The sequence below is a fragment of the Drosophila albomicans genome, chromosome 2L (genome assembly GCF_009650485.2).
Source record: "Drosophila albomicans strain 15112-1751.03 chromosome 2L, ASM965048v2, whole genome shotgun sequence".
In the NCBI taxonomy this organism is placed as follows: domain Eukaryota; kingdom Metazoa; phylum Arthropoda; class Insecta; order Diptera; family Drosophilidae; genus Drosophila; species Drosophila albomicans.
The window spans coordinates 25,503,007-25,515,963 of NC_047628.2; the positions used below are offsets into that span (position 1 = coordinate 25,503,007).

General features: G+C 37.6%; 2 protein-coding genes across 2 annotated transcripts; both read right to left on the reverse strand.

Annotated features, from left to right (window-relative positions):
* Positions 1–870: 870 nt before the first annotated feature.
* Positions 871–2,203, reverse strand: LOC117564154 (mitochondrial import inner membrane translocase subunit TIM50-A). Its single transcript, XM_034242820.2, has 2 exons — positions 1,174–2,203; positions 871–1,122 (listed from the first exon to the last, which is right to left on the reverse strand). The coding sequence occupies exons 1-2, from the start codon at positions 2,122–2,124 to the stop codon at positions 985–987; spliced, it is 1,089 nt and encodes a 362-aa protein (XP_034098711.1). The 5' UTR covers positions 2,125–2,203; the 3' UTR covers positions 871–984.
* Positions 2,204–7,043: 4,840 nt separating this feature from the next.
* On the reverse strand, positions 7,044–8,752 carry LOC117565644 (uncharacterized). Its single transcript, XM_034244857.2, has 3 exons — positions 8,647–8,752; positions 7,777–8,572; positions 7,044–7,706 (listed from the first exon to the last, which is right to left on the reverse strand). Exons 2-3 carry the CDS (start codon positions 8,564–8,566, stop codon positions 7,654–7,656), a joined length of 843 nt encoding a protein of 280 aa, XP_034100748.1. The 5' UTR covers positions 8,567–8,572; positions 8,647–8,752; the 3' UTR covers positions 7,044–7,653.
* Positions 8,753–12,957: the final 4,205 nt, after the last annotated feature.

The window sequence follows — 12,957 nt, forward strand, 5'->3', positions numbered from 1 at the left end:
CGCCCCGTTGGCCTTTCTCTGTCAGGTGTGGGCCAAATTGCATGTACAATTTTAAATGGATTTTGATTGTTTATGACAATTCGACGAGCTCTGACTGGCCAGCCCGCTGCTGGCCACTGATAATACGCCATTTAAATAATAACACCAAAGCCTCTCGTCCATCTCTCGTCTGTCTCTTTGTCCATCTCTCCGTCTGTCTGTCCTCTTCAACGGCTTTCATTTTGGTTGCTTCACTTTGGTCGGTTGCATCACTGCAATTTGTGTTTTTAAGCCTACGACACTTTGCATAATGCAGAGCGACAACATTTTTGGTATTCTTAAGCTATATTTATGGCTATTTTTCAGTCGATTAAACAGACTTTGAAGTTTGTCAATGTGAGCGGCATTTTTAGTGGTAGATTTAAGTTAATATAATAATTTTTAACTTTTTGAAAATTCTTTGTTTTAAAATTTGAATTATTTAATTAAAAGATGTGCACAAAATTAAAATGTTTTTTTTATTCCATATCATAATATTATTTGTTTTAATTTTTTAAGTCCAGCTACATTTTAATTAAATTACTTTATCAATTCAATATATATCTAATGTCTATTAAAAAAACAACCTTTTTATATAAAAACTTGAATATTAAATTTATATGTTTCACTTATTTCTTTTCTTTATTCGCACGGAACACATTCTATATGCTTGGATGATAAGAATGCTCTATAAAAAACGATTTAAAAAAGATTCAATATGTTTCCATTTTGCTTTTATATATACAAGAATATTTCACAATGTTTCAGCAATGCTATTAATATTCATGTTTTCACTTCAAACACATTTGAATTACTTTTTTTAATACCATTTATTTGATGATCATATTTCATGAGCAGCTTTTTATGAATTTTCCAGACTATATGCAATTTAAGACAGCTACAATCAAATAGATGCAAGACTAACAAATACAAGTACAAATCAAAATATAAAATGTTATCTACACTTCAGCGACTTTTAGCTTTCACTTCGATGTCGGGCTTTTCTTGCTTCAGTTCGAGCAACTTGCGCTGATTCTCTTTGAACTGCTCGATGGGATCTTCAAACTGACTGTAATAATGCAGCACTTCTCTGACATCGTCCATCTGCAAAGAAATAGGTTAATAAAAGCTTAGTAATTCCAAAAGCCACTTTACCTGATGCTCTGCAATAAGGCTGAGAAACGCGGCCAAATCGAAGAGCTGCACATCGTCATCATTACCCATCCAACGAGAGATGGCGAAAATGTTATCCGGATGCAGCGGCACCGCACGACGATCCCAGTCAACTACGATGAGTCGCCGTAGATTGCGATTGAGACGATTCAGATTCTTGATGTGCTGACCATCGATCACTTGGGTGGCGCCACGCACCAGACGATAGCGAATATAGCCATTGGGATCGAGGGCATCGAGAATGGGAAACGCAGTCATGCCCTGCTCCGAGGTGTAGACAACGATCTCAAAGTCTTTGCTGCACTGCTTGAGAAAGTGATCGACTCCCGGTCGTTTCTTGAAGCGCCAGCCAGTCTGATATGTCCAATCGGGATGCACCAGCACATCCTTCATCTCCAGGACGAGTGTGTAACGTGGTTGGACATAAGGCGCCTGGAGTATGTCAGGCAGCAGGCGAATGGGCAGCGGCTCCTCGAGCATCTTTTGATAGTACTGCAGCGAGTGCCACATGCGTTGCAAGTACTGCTGTGGCAGCGACAATCCGCTCAGCTCATCCTCAATGCTCCGCCCCAGCTGATCCTGCTCCGGTTTGCCCATCTCGTAGATGGCCCACATCACAGAGGCACAAAGTCCGCCCACAACCAGACTGTAGCCATAGCCCCATCGCGATGGCTTTGGCTTTGAGTTCTTGTAGATACCGAGGATGGGCGATGGCTTCGCCTTGGCTGTTGACTTGGCTGTTGACTTTTGCTTCGCCTTTGTGTTTTCCTCTGTGTGTAGTTGTTGACTTGTCTGCTCGCTGATCCTCGCTTCGCGCTTGTTGTAGCTGCGCAGCTTGTTGGACACGCTGCACCACGTTTGGCTCGTTGGCAAGGGGAACTTGGTGGCTGCCTTTTGCTGCATTGCCCGCAGCCAGGCTGTCCAGTTCAACATACCCGATACCCGATGAAAAATGTGAGCCACCTACTGGGATTGTTTGTTTGAGTGTTTGCTTCCCCATGACAACTTTAGTCGGAATACAAAAATTAAGTGAGTAATCAGTATTGGGGTGAAATTTTATAAATACTAACAATGAAAGATGTAAAGTAAGAAAGCTGAGATTTTGATTTTTGATGTTGATTAAAAGCAAAACAGTGCGGTATTATTACTAAAATATACTAAATTAATATACCATAAAAATACGAAAATATACCAAGAGCTGTATTTGGTATATTATCGTAGTACTACATTTAAAATAGAAATAAAAATTGTGTTAGTTGGCAGAAAATAAGATTTACAATGTTTTCACTGTTGTTCTACAATTGTTGAATGGTAATGGAAAAATCTATTGTAGAGAAGCATCTAAATAAAGAATCGCCATTATGTAGTTGCCGACAATTCAAATTTAAAAGATTTTAAAACATATTTGACAAATAGAAAGAAAATTCGCTATTTTAATCATTTTTGTCACATTATATTGGGGAATACGGTTTTATTGAAAATGGGTATCGGGATTTTCAATAAAATCATATTTTAAAAATATACCACAATAATACTACAACTATGCTTAAGGCTTTATTAGGTATGTCGATATTGTACTAAAATATACCAGATTTCACTAGGAGTATTTTGCATCTTCTACCCCTTGATAGTCTCTCGCATGCTTAGCCAACATCAGTTGATGCTGAGTGTGTTTCAGAGTAATGCTGTTTCAATTGTATTACCCACTTCACACCCAAAACTGCTCAGCTTCTTGTTTGAAGAGTTCCAACACTCGTGTTGGTCTCAGGGGCGTCGCATGTAAATCTACTTTATGGCCGCTGACTTGGCAGAGAGGAAAGTCAAAAGTTATGCAAGCAGCGAGAGAATTGCGTGTGGCCTGTTGGTAAATCGCCGTAAATGGCAGGGAATGGCAAAGGGGGATGAGCTGAGGGGTCGGAGGATTGAAGATGGGGTCTATATGGGAGCTGCGTGCCAATGAGATGAAAGCGTATTTGCGGTTTTAATTTTTAACGAAGCTCTGCCGTCAGCTGGCAACTTGGGATCATCTTCGGAAGCTGTTTAACATTTTGGCTGTGACATTCTCGGCCTGAGCTTGATGAAAGAACCGAGCTGGAAAAAAAAACGGCGAAAAAACAATACGCTTTTCATTACCCAATCCCAAACCGAATACCCCGAAGCCCAGGTGTGCTTATTTGCGTGAAAATTTGTGCGTTGCGGAAAAACTAATTTTGATTTTAATTAAATATTTATGAATGACGACGGCGAAGCCTCATTCTAATCCAATGCCCAACGCTGGCCATTAGAAGAAGCAGCGAAAGAGTGAGAGATGCAGTAATAAAATAAAATAAGCAAATAGCTGGCAAATAACTTCTACTTATCACTCACAGCGCATCAGTGAGAAAATTAAGGAATTATCCCTGGAGACACGATGTGCGCATTGCGTGTGCTTCGTGTATCGAACCCCTTGACCAACTGCTCCCAACTACTTTATATATTGAGAGTATATGGCTTGGCTTTTACCTTCACATTGAGGGTGAGAAGGTTGCCTCGTTTATTCGATCAAAAGTTACGAGCTCATCTTAGATTGGACATTAAATGGACACTAAAATATTTTCCATCTGCACGCAGCATCCCCCAGACTCAGACACAGACCCAGCAAAAAGAAACCCGAACTGAACTGAGCGAGGAACAAGCGAAATAAATGTCATGAAACAACTCATTGACAGGCTCATAAGGACACTGGTTTTATGGTCCACAGATATGACCAAAATATATGATTACCATGTGTCCAGCAACATGCGAGCTCGTAAATAGGCATTTTCTGTGCTTTAGTTCCTGCTGCTGATGCTCCTTCTGGACACAACAACCACCCAAAAAATTCTCAGACCTCTTTTTCCCCACTCACACTCTTCCGTGTAGTTTCGAGCTTCGAACTGCGTTTGGTGACTACTTTTTCTTGATTTTTGTTGCCCTTACATTTTGGTTATTTAGCAAGTGATCCAGGTGGGACACATGTCCGACTCGGACTCGATTGCAGAGTCGAAGTCACAAGTCCCACTCACTGCGTTTTTTTTTTGCCACTGTCACAGCCTCCGACAGAGTCGTAAAAATCAAAATAAAATGAAACTTATGCGTGATGTTTGCCTTTTTTTCCCCATTCCTCCTGCTCTGTGTCCCTTTTTATGTGCTCCCTCTGCGGTTGGGAGTAAGGTCACTTTTTCGCATTACAAATGACACAAATTAGAGTTCAATTGATGCACAAATATTGCCATATACGTAGTAGAGTTTTATGACTCGACTCTGCAAATCAATTTGGAGCCTAAAAGTGTGCTTTACATTTTGAAGGAAAGTTATAATTTAAAAAATAAATTAAACTTTTTGTGTTCGTATTAACTTGATACTTTTTAAACAAAAAGACAAAAATGATAATATTAACATTAAAAATAAACAATATTAGTTATTCATAATATTTTGAAATTTTAATCTACTTCAAAAGTGTATCATTTTTGTCTTTTTCTTTATAAGATTGAAAATCTTCAAACACCATTTTGAATAATATTTTCATATTATTTTCAAGTAAATTAAAATAGATATAAATTTAAACTTTTTTCATCTTTTAATCAATTTTTCATTTTCCTTCCACAATTCAGTCTTGAATATAGCATTTGATAATAGTTATTATTAATGTAAAATTAAAACCTTTTTGTTATAGAAATATTAAAGATCCATTTAGTGGATTAAGTGAAAATAGAATAACAATATATATTAGTATTATATATTGAATGCTTATTTAGTAGAATAAATGCTAATTATTTTATTATATTCGGTATATTACAAATTGTTTATTTTGGAAGCTGGAAAATCGTTCAATAGTAACCAACATTCGTAGGTATCTTCTATGAATCGTCATTATCGATAACATAGTAAGCATAAAGTACAGTCAGCAGCCAGCATATCGATAAGTTTGTATCAAATAGAGAGAAGAGAGCATCAATAGCAATGTTGCTATCGCATGTTGCAGATCTACAAAGAATTACTTCAACTTTGCTTCCATCTAAAGAATGATGAGAAGAGGTGGAGATGGAGTGGAGGAGGGCAGCTGGGCATCATGGTTGTTGTTTGGGTCTTTGGTCTTTGGGTATTTGGTATAAATTTGCTATTTATGCAGTCTGAGTGTATGCTGATTTCATCTCATCTCATTCAGCGTTACGTGAGCTGATTACGTTAGTCACGCGCGATTGCCGGAGTTTGCCATAGAGAAGCTTTTGCTCCTCTGATTCCGTGACCAAAACACCACACACAGAGAAACACACACACACATTTACACAAATACATTTAGAGTACGCACACCGGGTCATTTTGGCCATGTTCAGTTGCTTAGCGCCAAATGAAATTGTGCCAACTGGCGACTTGATGAGAATTTCATTCTGTGCGGATTTTTATGAGCTTTGCCCGAGAGCCGAGCGAAGAGAGCAGCTAAGCAGGACTCCTCCAAGCTGCTCCACTAAATGATTTTGCATTATTTGTTGAGTTGCCATCCCCCTCGTACTCTCTTCTGCTCCCTCTGTCTCTATTTTGGCATCCATAAAAAGTCAATGCATGCGAAATGTTTGCGTGACAAGCTCAAACTAGTTCGTAGCTTCGAAATGGAGTCAGGTTAGTTCTGTCCGGTTTATTTGTTTATTCATTGAATGGGTCGAATCGTAAAAATTATGTTGATGAGTCATCAGTAAATGGCATTTATTTTATTGTCACCTATGCTACTCTCCCTTCCTTCCTTCTGTTCCCCCTTCCTTCAATTATGAGCTTCTCCCCTTTGGGAGAGAGACAATGCTCTTGGAATACTTATGAATGCTTTGCGATTTGATGCACGGACTACGAATGAGTTTTCTTATTTGTATTATTAATGATGATCCTTTTGACCGGTGCTCGCTGCATGAATGATGATTCATTAGAGCACTCAAACCCACTCGAAACAGCCACTCAATGGTGCACTTTTAATACACTATTATTTCGTTTGGCATTCACACACACACAATCGATGGCATCTCCTGCCATAAACCACAATTCGTTGTCACGATAAATGCTCTCGGCCAGCAGCACACAGCAGAGTTGTTAATCGAGCCAAAGCCAACAGCGCACAGTGGGATAATTACACAAAATTATGGCTTATTTTTTACACAAAGAGAAAAGATTGAACAAAAGGCAGCAAATCTTGAAATGTTTTCGATCTTAAGAAAAACAATCTTGAAATAAGATTGTAATGTTGAAAAAATCTTAAATACAGATTTTTATGCTAAATTTGAATTTTAAGATTCTTACCTTGTTTTAAGATTAAAATCGTGATTCAAAAATGTTTTAATTCTATATTAAAAAGAAGATTGTAAGACTTAAGCAAAGAACTTTTCGATCTTAAAAAAAATCAGAAAATTTTGGTTTACTTGGTTTACTTTAAAATTGGGATTCAAGAATGTTTTATTTTAGATTGAAAATAGAATTGCAATTAAATACTTATCATTTTTAAAACTCAAGTACATCGAATCTAGAATTAATCTAAAACGTTTGATCTTGATTTAAGATTTTACCTTCTTGGTTCAATTTACAGATTTATCTATTTTTGAGACAAGATTTTAATCTTGAATTTCAAGATTGGATAATTTCGATTTTTTGTAGAATTTCGATTTTTATTTAAGAATAAACCTTCTTGGTTCAATTTTGACATCAAACACTCTTAATTCAATGTTTTATTCTTGATTTCAGCACGTTTTTTCTTTTGTGTAGAAGTATAAAATGTATCTAACTTATACATTTATTTCATTAGAACTAACAATCAAAAACAAAAGTTTTTTTCTATGAAATAAAATGCTTTATTCTAAAAATATAAAATGTGTGCACAAAAGTGTGCTTCGTCACCACTGTCACAATTTGCCAGTCGCATTGGGGAGCAACCACATTTGAGATTTGATTGGATTAGAACAAGCTTTTGGCGGCGCACGAATTGTTGATGTGCCCGCTGTGGTTGATTGGAATTGAACTCTCTACTCGATGCTGCTCTTCTCCCACTCTCACTCCAGCCAGGAGTAGCTAGTGACCACACACACCGAGTCCCCACATGAGAAGGGAACAGAACGCAGTGTTGACATGCCGCGGTGTCGCTGTTGTGTCTGTTCCTCCAATTGGACCCACAACACAACACAACATCCGACTGTTGTGGCATTCATATTTTTTGGCTATCGATGTGATGCTGCTGCTGCTGCTTTCCTGCTTTCTGCCTGCCGCTGTTTGCTCAACCTTTGGGGCAATTAGATGCGTCCAATTTCTGTGATTGCCTCTGTCTGCTCTCTGTCTGTCGCTGCTAGTATTCATTCCAGATTTAGCTGAATTGTTTCTGGTCACAGTGATTATTGCTTCATTGCAACTGCTAACTGAACAATGGACGATGGACACTGGACAGTGGACAGTGGGGTGTGTGTTGTTGCTCTAGAGGTAACACGATAATGTCTCCTCCTTCGGAAACAATGCACTGAATTTCACTGCAAATGAAAAGAGTTTAATTTTGATATAATTGACTAAAGCATTAGCCACAAATTGTTTGTTACTTACTTAATTTGCTTGTGTCCAGCTCGATCTTAAAGTTGTGCAGTTCATGGAGGTCGGTTACATTCATCGACGAATTTTTCTGCTCGGCTTGCAACTCGAGAGGCGCAAGGTTAAAGCTGCTATTTGTCTCATTTAGTTCCTCAACTGTCTTTCTTAAAGTCTCCGCTTCATCTGGATCTTCATGTCCACTATTGATTGTATTTTGAATATCCATTTCATATTCATCTAAGCTGCTAAGTTCCGTTAGTGATTCGCAATTATTTTCAAGAGTTTCCAGCAAGAAAGAGAACTCATTGACTGATAACTGAAAGCTGCTCCCATTTTCATCATGATCCAATTGATATTCCTGCTGCAGCTTCTCCGAGATAGTGAAACGCTCGGTTAGTGAATTATTATAACCAATCGCAAGCTGATCAAAATCGGGATCATCTACTTGTCTAAACTGAAAATCAATTTCTGATTGTTGTTTGGAGCAATCTTCTTCATCACTGCAGGAATTATAATTAATTTGTTGAGCTGTTGCCTTCAATTTCTTAAAAGACTGAAACTCTTTTTTCTTCTCTTCCATGTCAATGGATTTAATATGATTGTCTCTATTTCTTTTATTATTGGACGCAAAATCATTGATTTGTGCTTGATGATTATGAAATTCACAGTTGTCTAAACACTCATTTGAAGAATCGAAACTTCTTTGGTTGGAAGGATTCTCAAACGTTTCATTTTCCATTGTCTGTACTTTATTATTTGCTTTTAAATGCTTTGCACCACTTAAATTGAGAGGATAATCCGGCATATTGATCTGCGATGAAAATCATTTATTTAGAGGAGTCTTATTTTGTTTGTGAAAAGATTAAAAAATTTTACAAAATATACCTATTTCTTTTTTGTAGACGTTGCAGATAAATGACTCTTTTCCTATGCGTGCTGATTTAATGCTTTTGATTAGTGATTTTTTTATATTCATAGAACTATTATTCTATTATATATTAATCATAGAATTATTATCCTATTTATTATACTTAAAGAACTATTATTCCATTCATTTATCAACTATTCTATATCAACTGAGAAAGTCCTATTCTTCAATTCTTCTAAAGAATAATTTGACTGTCAACGCGTTTTTGCAAATAATTTTTTTCAAATGGTTTGCTTTATTTATGATTTGTTTTTGGCGATTTTTGACAACCTTTTAGTTGCGGATTTTGCAAAGGTTTTATATGCCCATATCCCCCTAGCAGTTGGTCGCTATTTTGGTAAATGCGAAAAAAATCGCTTCACTTCTTTATATCTAGCGGACGCAGGACTCAGCTTCATCAAAAATTCTGATCCTAAATTCTGATCCTGGTTTCTCGTCGTTGTCGCACCAAAAATTAATTTCGTTTTTACGTAGAGACCTCTAGCGAGTTCAAGCTAGACTATGATTGGATTGAATGAGACGATATCAGACTAAATTTGGTTAATTTTGTAATGTAATATGAAATAAAGTAGGCCTTGAAACGTATACTTCATAGGTTACTAATAAATCGAAGTTTTCATTGAGTAATCGAACTGGAACTTTGACTCTAACGGCTAATTCTTGGTTCTTTTCGATGCGATTTTTAAGTTTTCCTCATTTACATTTTATGGGCTGTCCTAGAGGAAGTCTCTCATGAAGCGGATCAGAGTTTAACATACATTTGTAATTGAGTTTTGCACAAATAAATATTGAATTCAAATGCTTTTGCTCTAAGATCTCATTTTGTTTGCCTGCGATGGTTATCAGATTGCGAATGGAAAAGCCAAAAGCCCGCACAATGATCATTGGATAGACAGAGCATAGAGAACGGAAAGAAATACAATCTGTGTTGTAGCCACAATTTCAGGTTTGCCTCAGCCGTGAACACGTTCAACATGAACGCCGATTAGTTGCATTTGTTTACGAGTATGGATTTCGGATTTGTCTCCACGGCTGTCCACAGACTCGAGCCGGGCCAGCAGCATTTTCCCGGGGACCATGCGCGACGTAGTAATGGCTGCCGCCAGCCGTAACTTATTGCAACGTGGCGTGTGTGTGCACCCAAAAAAAATGGGGGAGGATTGGAGTCCACAGACTGACCAGCGACCAGAGTCCGGAGAGTCCATCGATGTGTGGTGTCAGGTGTGGGCTCGATATGGATGTGATTTCGTTTGCTTTCTCAGCTCAGCCGTTTCGACTTTATCCACATTGTAAAGTAGACATTATGTTGATGTGAATCTCGTTTCGTTCTTCTCCTCCTCCTCTCTCTCTCTCCACTCTGAACTGAGCTCATATCGCGCTTGGGACATCAGCAGAGGCAGCAGCCCAGCACTGTGATAATATCCCAGAAATTATTTTCAGTTACCCGTGTACATTGTCCATTGGCAAACGGGCCTTTGTTTTATTGTTATTGTTGTCCTGATGTCCTTAAGGCTTCAGCTTGAGCTTCAGCTTCGTGACTTTGTCGCTGTCGCTCACTCTCCCATTTGTCCATTCCCCTTTTCCCTTTGCCGGACTTCTGCAACTGCGGCCACATTAGTCGAAGATGGACATTTTGTTGTCCCGTTTGGGTTATTTTATGTTATATCTCGGAGTTTTTCGTAAAGCTCTGCACTTGCAATTATACAAAGAGCGACGAGTACAACAGCACATTCTTGGGGATGGACCTGGTCAACTGAGTGTGAGTGTGTGTCGGTCTCTGTCTCTGTCTCTGATTTTCGCATATTGGCGCTGCACAAAACTAATGGCTTCACTAACGATTGTAACCGTTGTCCTTAATGGCATCCTTTCCGGGCATCACGCGCATCCCGTTTAGACGATGTGTTGTAGATTCTCCTCCTCCTCTGGCTCCTTCCTTGCTTTCTATGTCTCTCTTTGGGTGTTAGTTTTGTGCTGGAATTAGCAGCTAGTTGCTCTCAAAATTTCTAATTCAAATAAAATCAAACATTGCCTAGTTTTTATATTCGCTTTTCATTTCCTTTGAATAAAATATAATAATCATAAACTAGCGGAGATTATCTTCAAACATTGTCATCAATGAACCACATCGTGTGTGGTCAAATAAAAATCGTACAAATTTATTGTTAATAGAAAAAAGGATCCAGCAGGATGCAGCACACGCACAGCCACAGGAAGAGGCCAAAACGCTGAACCCGTGATGCCTATCTTGGCGGCGCTGGCCAAACGCATCTCCGGCTCTCCGGTCCCTGGACACTGGACACTCGTAAACATCTCGAATGATACGAGTTCGTTCGGTTTTCGTTGTCGTTCCCGTTTTCGTTTTTTGGCGATATCGAAAAATAATCTTACAGCGGAAATGGCATATTTAAAAGGCGAAAGGATTGCTGCGATTTAACTTATAAAAAAGACAATGTTCTTCCCCCCTTCTTTCCTCCATTTTTTTCCCAAATAGTGGCTGGCAATCCTTTTTCCCCCGGGAACATTAGATGGCCAAAACACTTTGGGGGATTTTTAGTGTTTATTGCCGTAGATTAGTTTGTTTATTGTAATCCTCGTTATAAATTAAGCGAAAACTTGCGCCAAACCAAACCATCGAAGACAAAGGGTTGCCAACTCTCTGTTAGAGTTGCCACCCTCCCTCTCTCTCTCTCTCTCTCTCTCTCTCTCTCTCTCTCTCTGTCATCCACCTGCTATAAAGTTGTATTAATTCGCCGCATATTTCCCCAAAGGCATCGAATGAACTTAGCCAGATAATTGCTGCAAATAGTTTACGACCGCACTCGATAATGCGATAGTCCACAGGAATATTATTACAAAAGACAATAAGAGAAAAAGCTTGCTATGAAAAAGGCATTTCCTTCTTTACGAACTATATTAAAGCAGGGTGAACATATTAATTTCATATATTCGTAATGACTTTATATTTACATTGAATTAAATTAACTTCAATTTAAACTTATAAAAGAAATATGTAAACTAGTACATTTTTTTTAGAACTTTATTTATGATTCGCTTAAATTCAATATATGAAACATAAATGTACAGTGTATTTGAATAAATTAAAAAGATTTGATTAATCAAGTAAACCAAATAAACTTCCATCCTATGATTCCTTGTATTTATTTAATAAACTTACAATTCCATATCCACATATTGCCAGTATTAAAATGAAGTCCACTCTGCGCATATTGCATTTTATACAATGTTCGTATTTTCCATATGTGAGTCAAAAGTTTTATGCAAATTTATTTAGCGGAAAGTTTTCATTATGCGAGCAACGTTGCCTCGCTTGTTGCATAAGTGGAAGTCACTAAATAAGAAGATGCCCCAAAATATGTTATGAGTATCTGTTTTGTAATATCAAAATATGACAGCAGCTGTTTCCACTACTCGATTTTCCGATTCGCAACGCCTCAAGCTTGAGCGAGAAAATTCATATCGCAAAGCGCCAGATTTTCAATAAATGCGCAAGGCAAAAAAAAAGGAAAGCTAATAAGCCAGGTGAGTAAGGAAGAAGGATGAAAGGGGAGAGAGAAGAGACAGAGAGAGACCATGAAATGATATGATAGCATAACCAATTCCGTTGATGTTTGCATAGCATTTTGGGCACGACACTGAATTGACAAAACCCCATTAAGAATTACAGTTGTCTGTCCGTGTAACGACTCTAGTCTCTTCCCTTTTTTTATGTAATGCCAAAGCTTTTTAATACCCTGTAATGGAGTGGAGTGTAGGGTAGATTATAGTCAGTTTTGGAGAGTGTGGAATATAGTTGATGATTTGAATGAAATGAAAAAGATTTAAGTAAATAGGATCTTAAAATGGAAAGTGTTGAAAAAGAATAGGAATAATGTAAAATTACGTAAATTACTTCATTATTATTATCCGTTTGAATTAGGTATGACAAATTATTTTAGATATGATATTTTTTTATTACTTAAAAGTAATGTATACAAATAAAATAAAATAAATAAAATACAAATACAAAAATAAAGAAACTTTTGAACTTTGTATATGTATTTGCTCAGTCTCTTTAAACGGTTTGAACTATATTATCAATGCTTTTAGATATTCACTCTTGTACTTCAAAATATATTTAGCTGTTTTTACAGGGTATTATTCAGCCAAAGACTAAGCTCTCCTGCCGTCTGCTTTAGTTGTGTTGCTGCTGCTTTTGTTGAGCTTCATAGAGTTGCGCGTCTAATTGCATTTTAAAATTGCGACACCAT

What these genes read in the sequence shown, in the direction of transcription:
- LOC117565644 (XM_034244857.2), bottom strand. Translation starts at nt 8,566, where the DNA reads ATGCCGGATTATCCTCTCAATTTAAGTGGTGCAAAGCATTTAAAAGCA. An exon ending in GCTGGACACAAGCAAATTAA is followed by an intron (nt 7,707 to 7,776) that starts GTAAGTAACAAA and finishes TTTCATTTGCAG; the next exon opens with TGAAATTCAGTGCATTGTTT.
- LOC117564154 (XM_034242820.2), bottom strand. Translation starts at nt 2,124, where the DNA reads ATGTTGAACTGGACAGCCTGGCTGCGGGCAATGCAGCAAAAGGCAGCC. An exon ending in GCCTTATTGCAGAGCATCAG is followed by an intron (nt 1,123 to 1,173) that starts GTAAAGTGGCTT and finishes ATTTCTTTGCAG; the next exon opens with ATGGACGATGTCAGAGAAGT.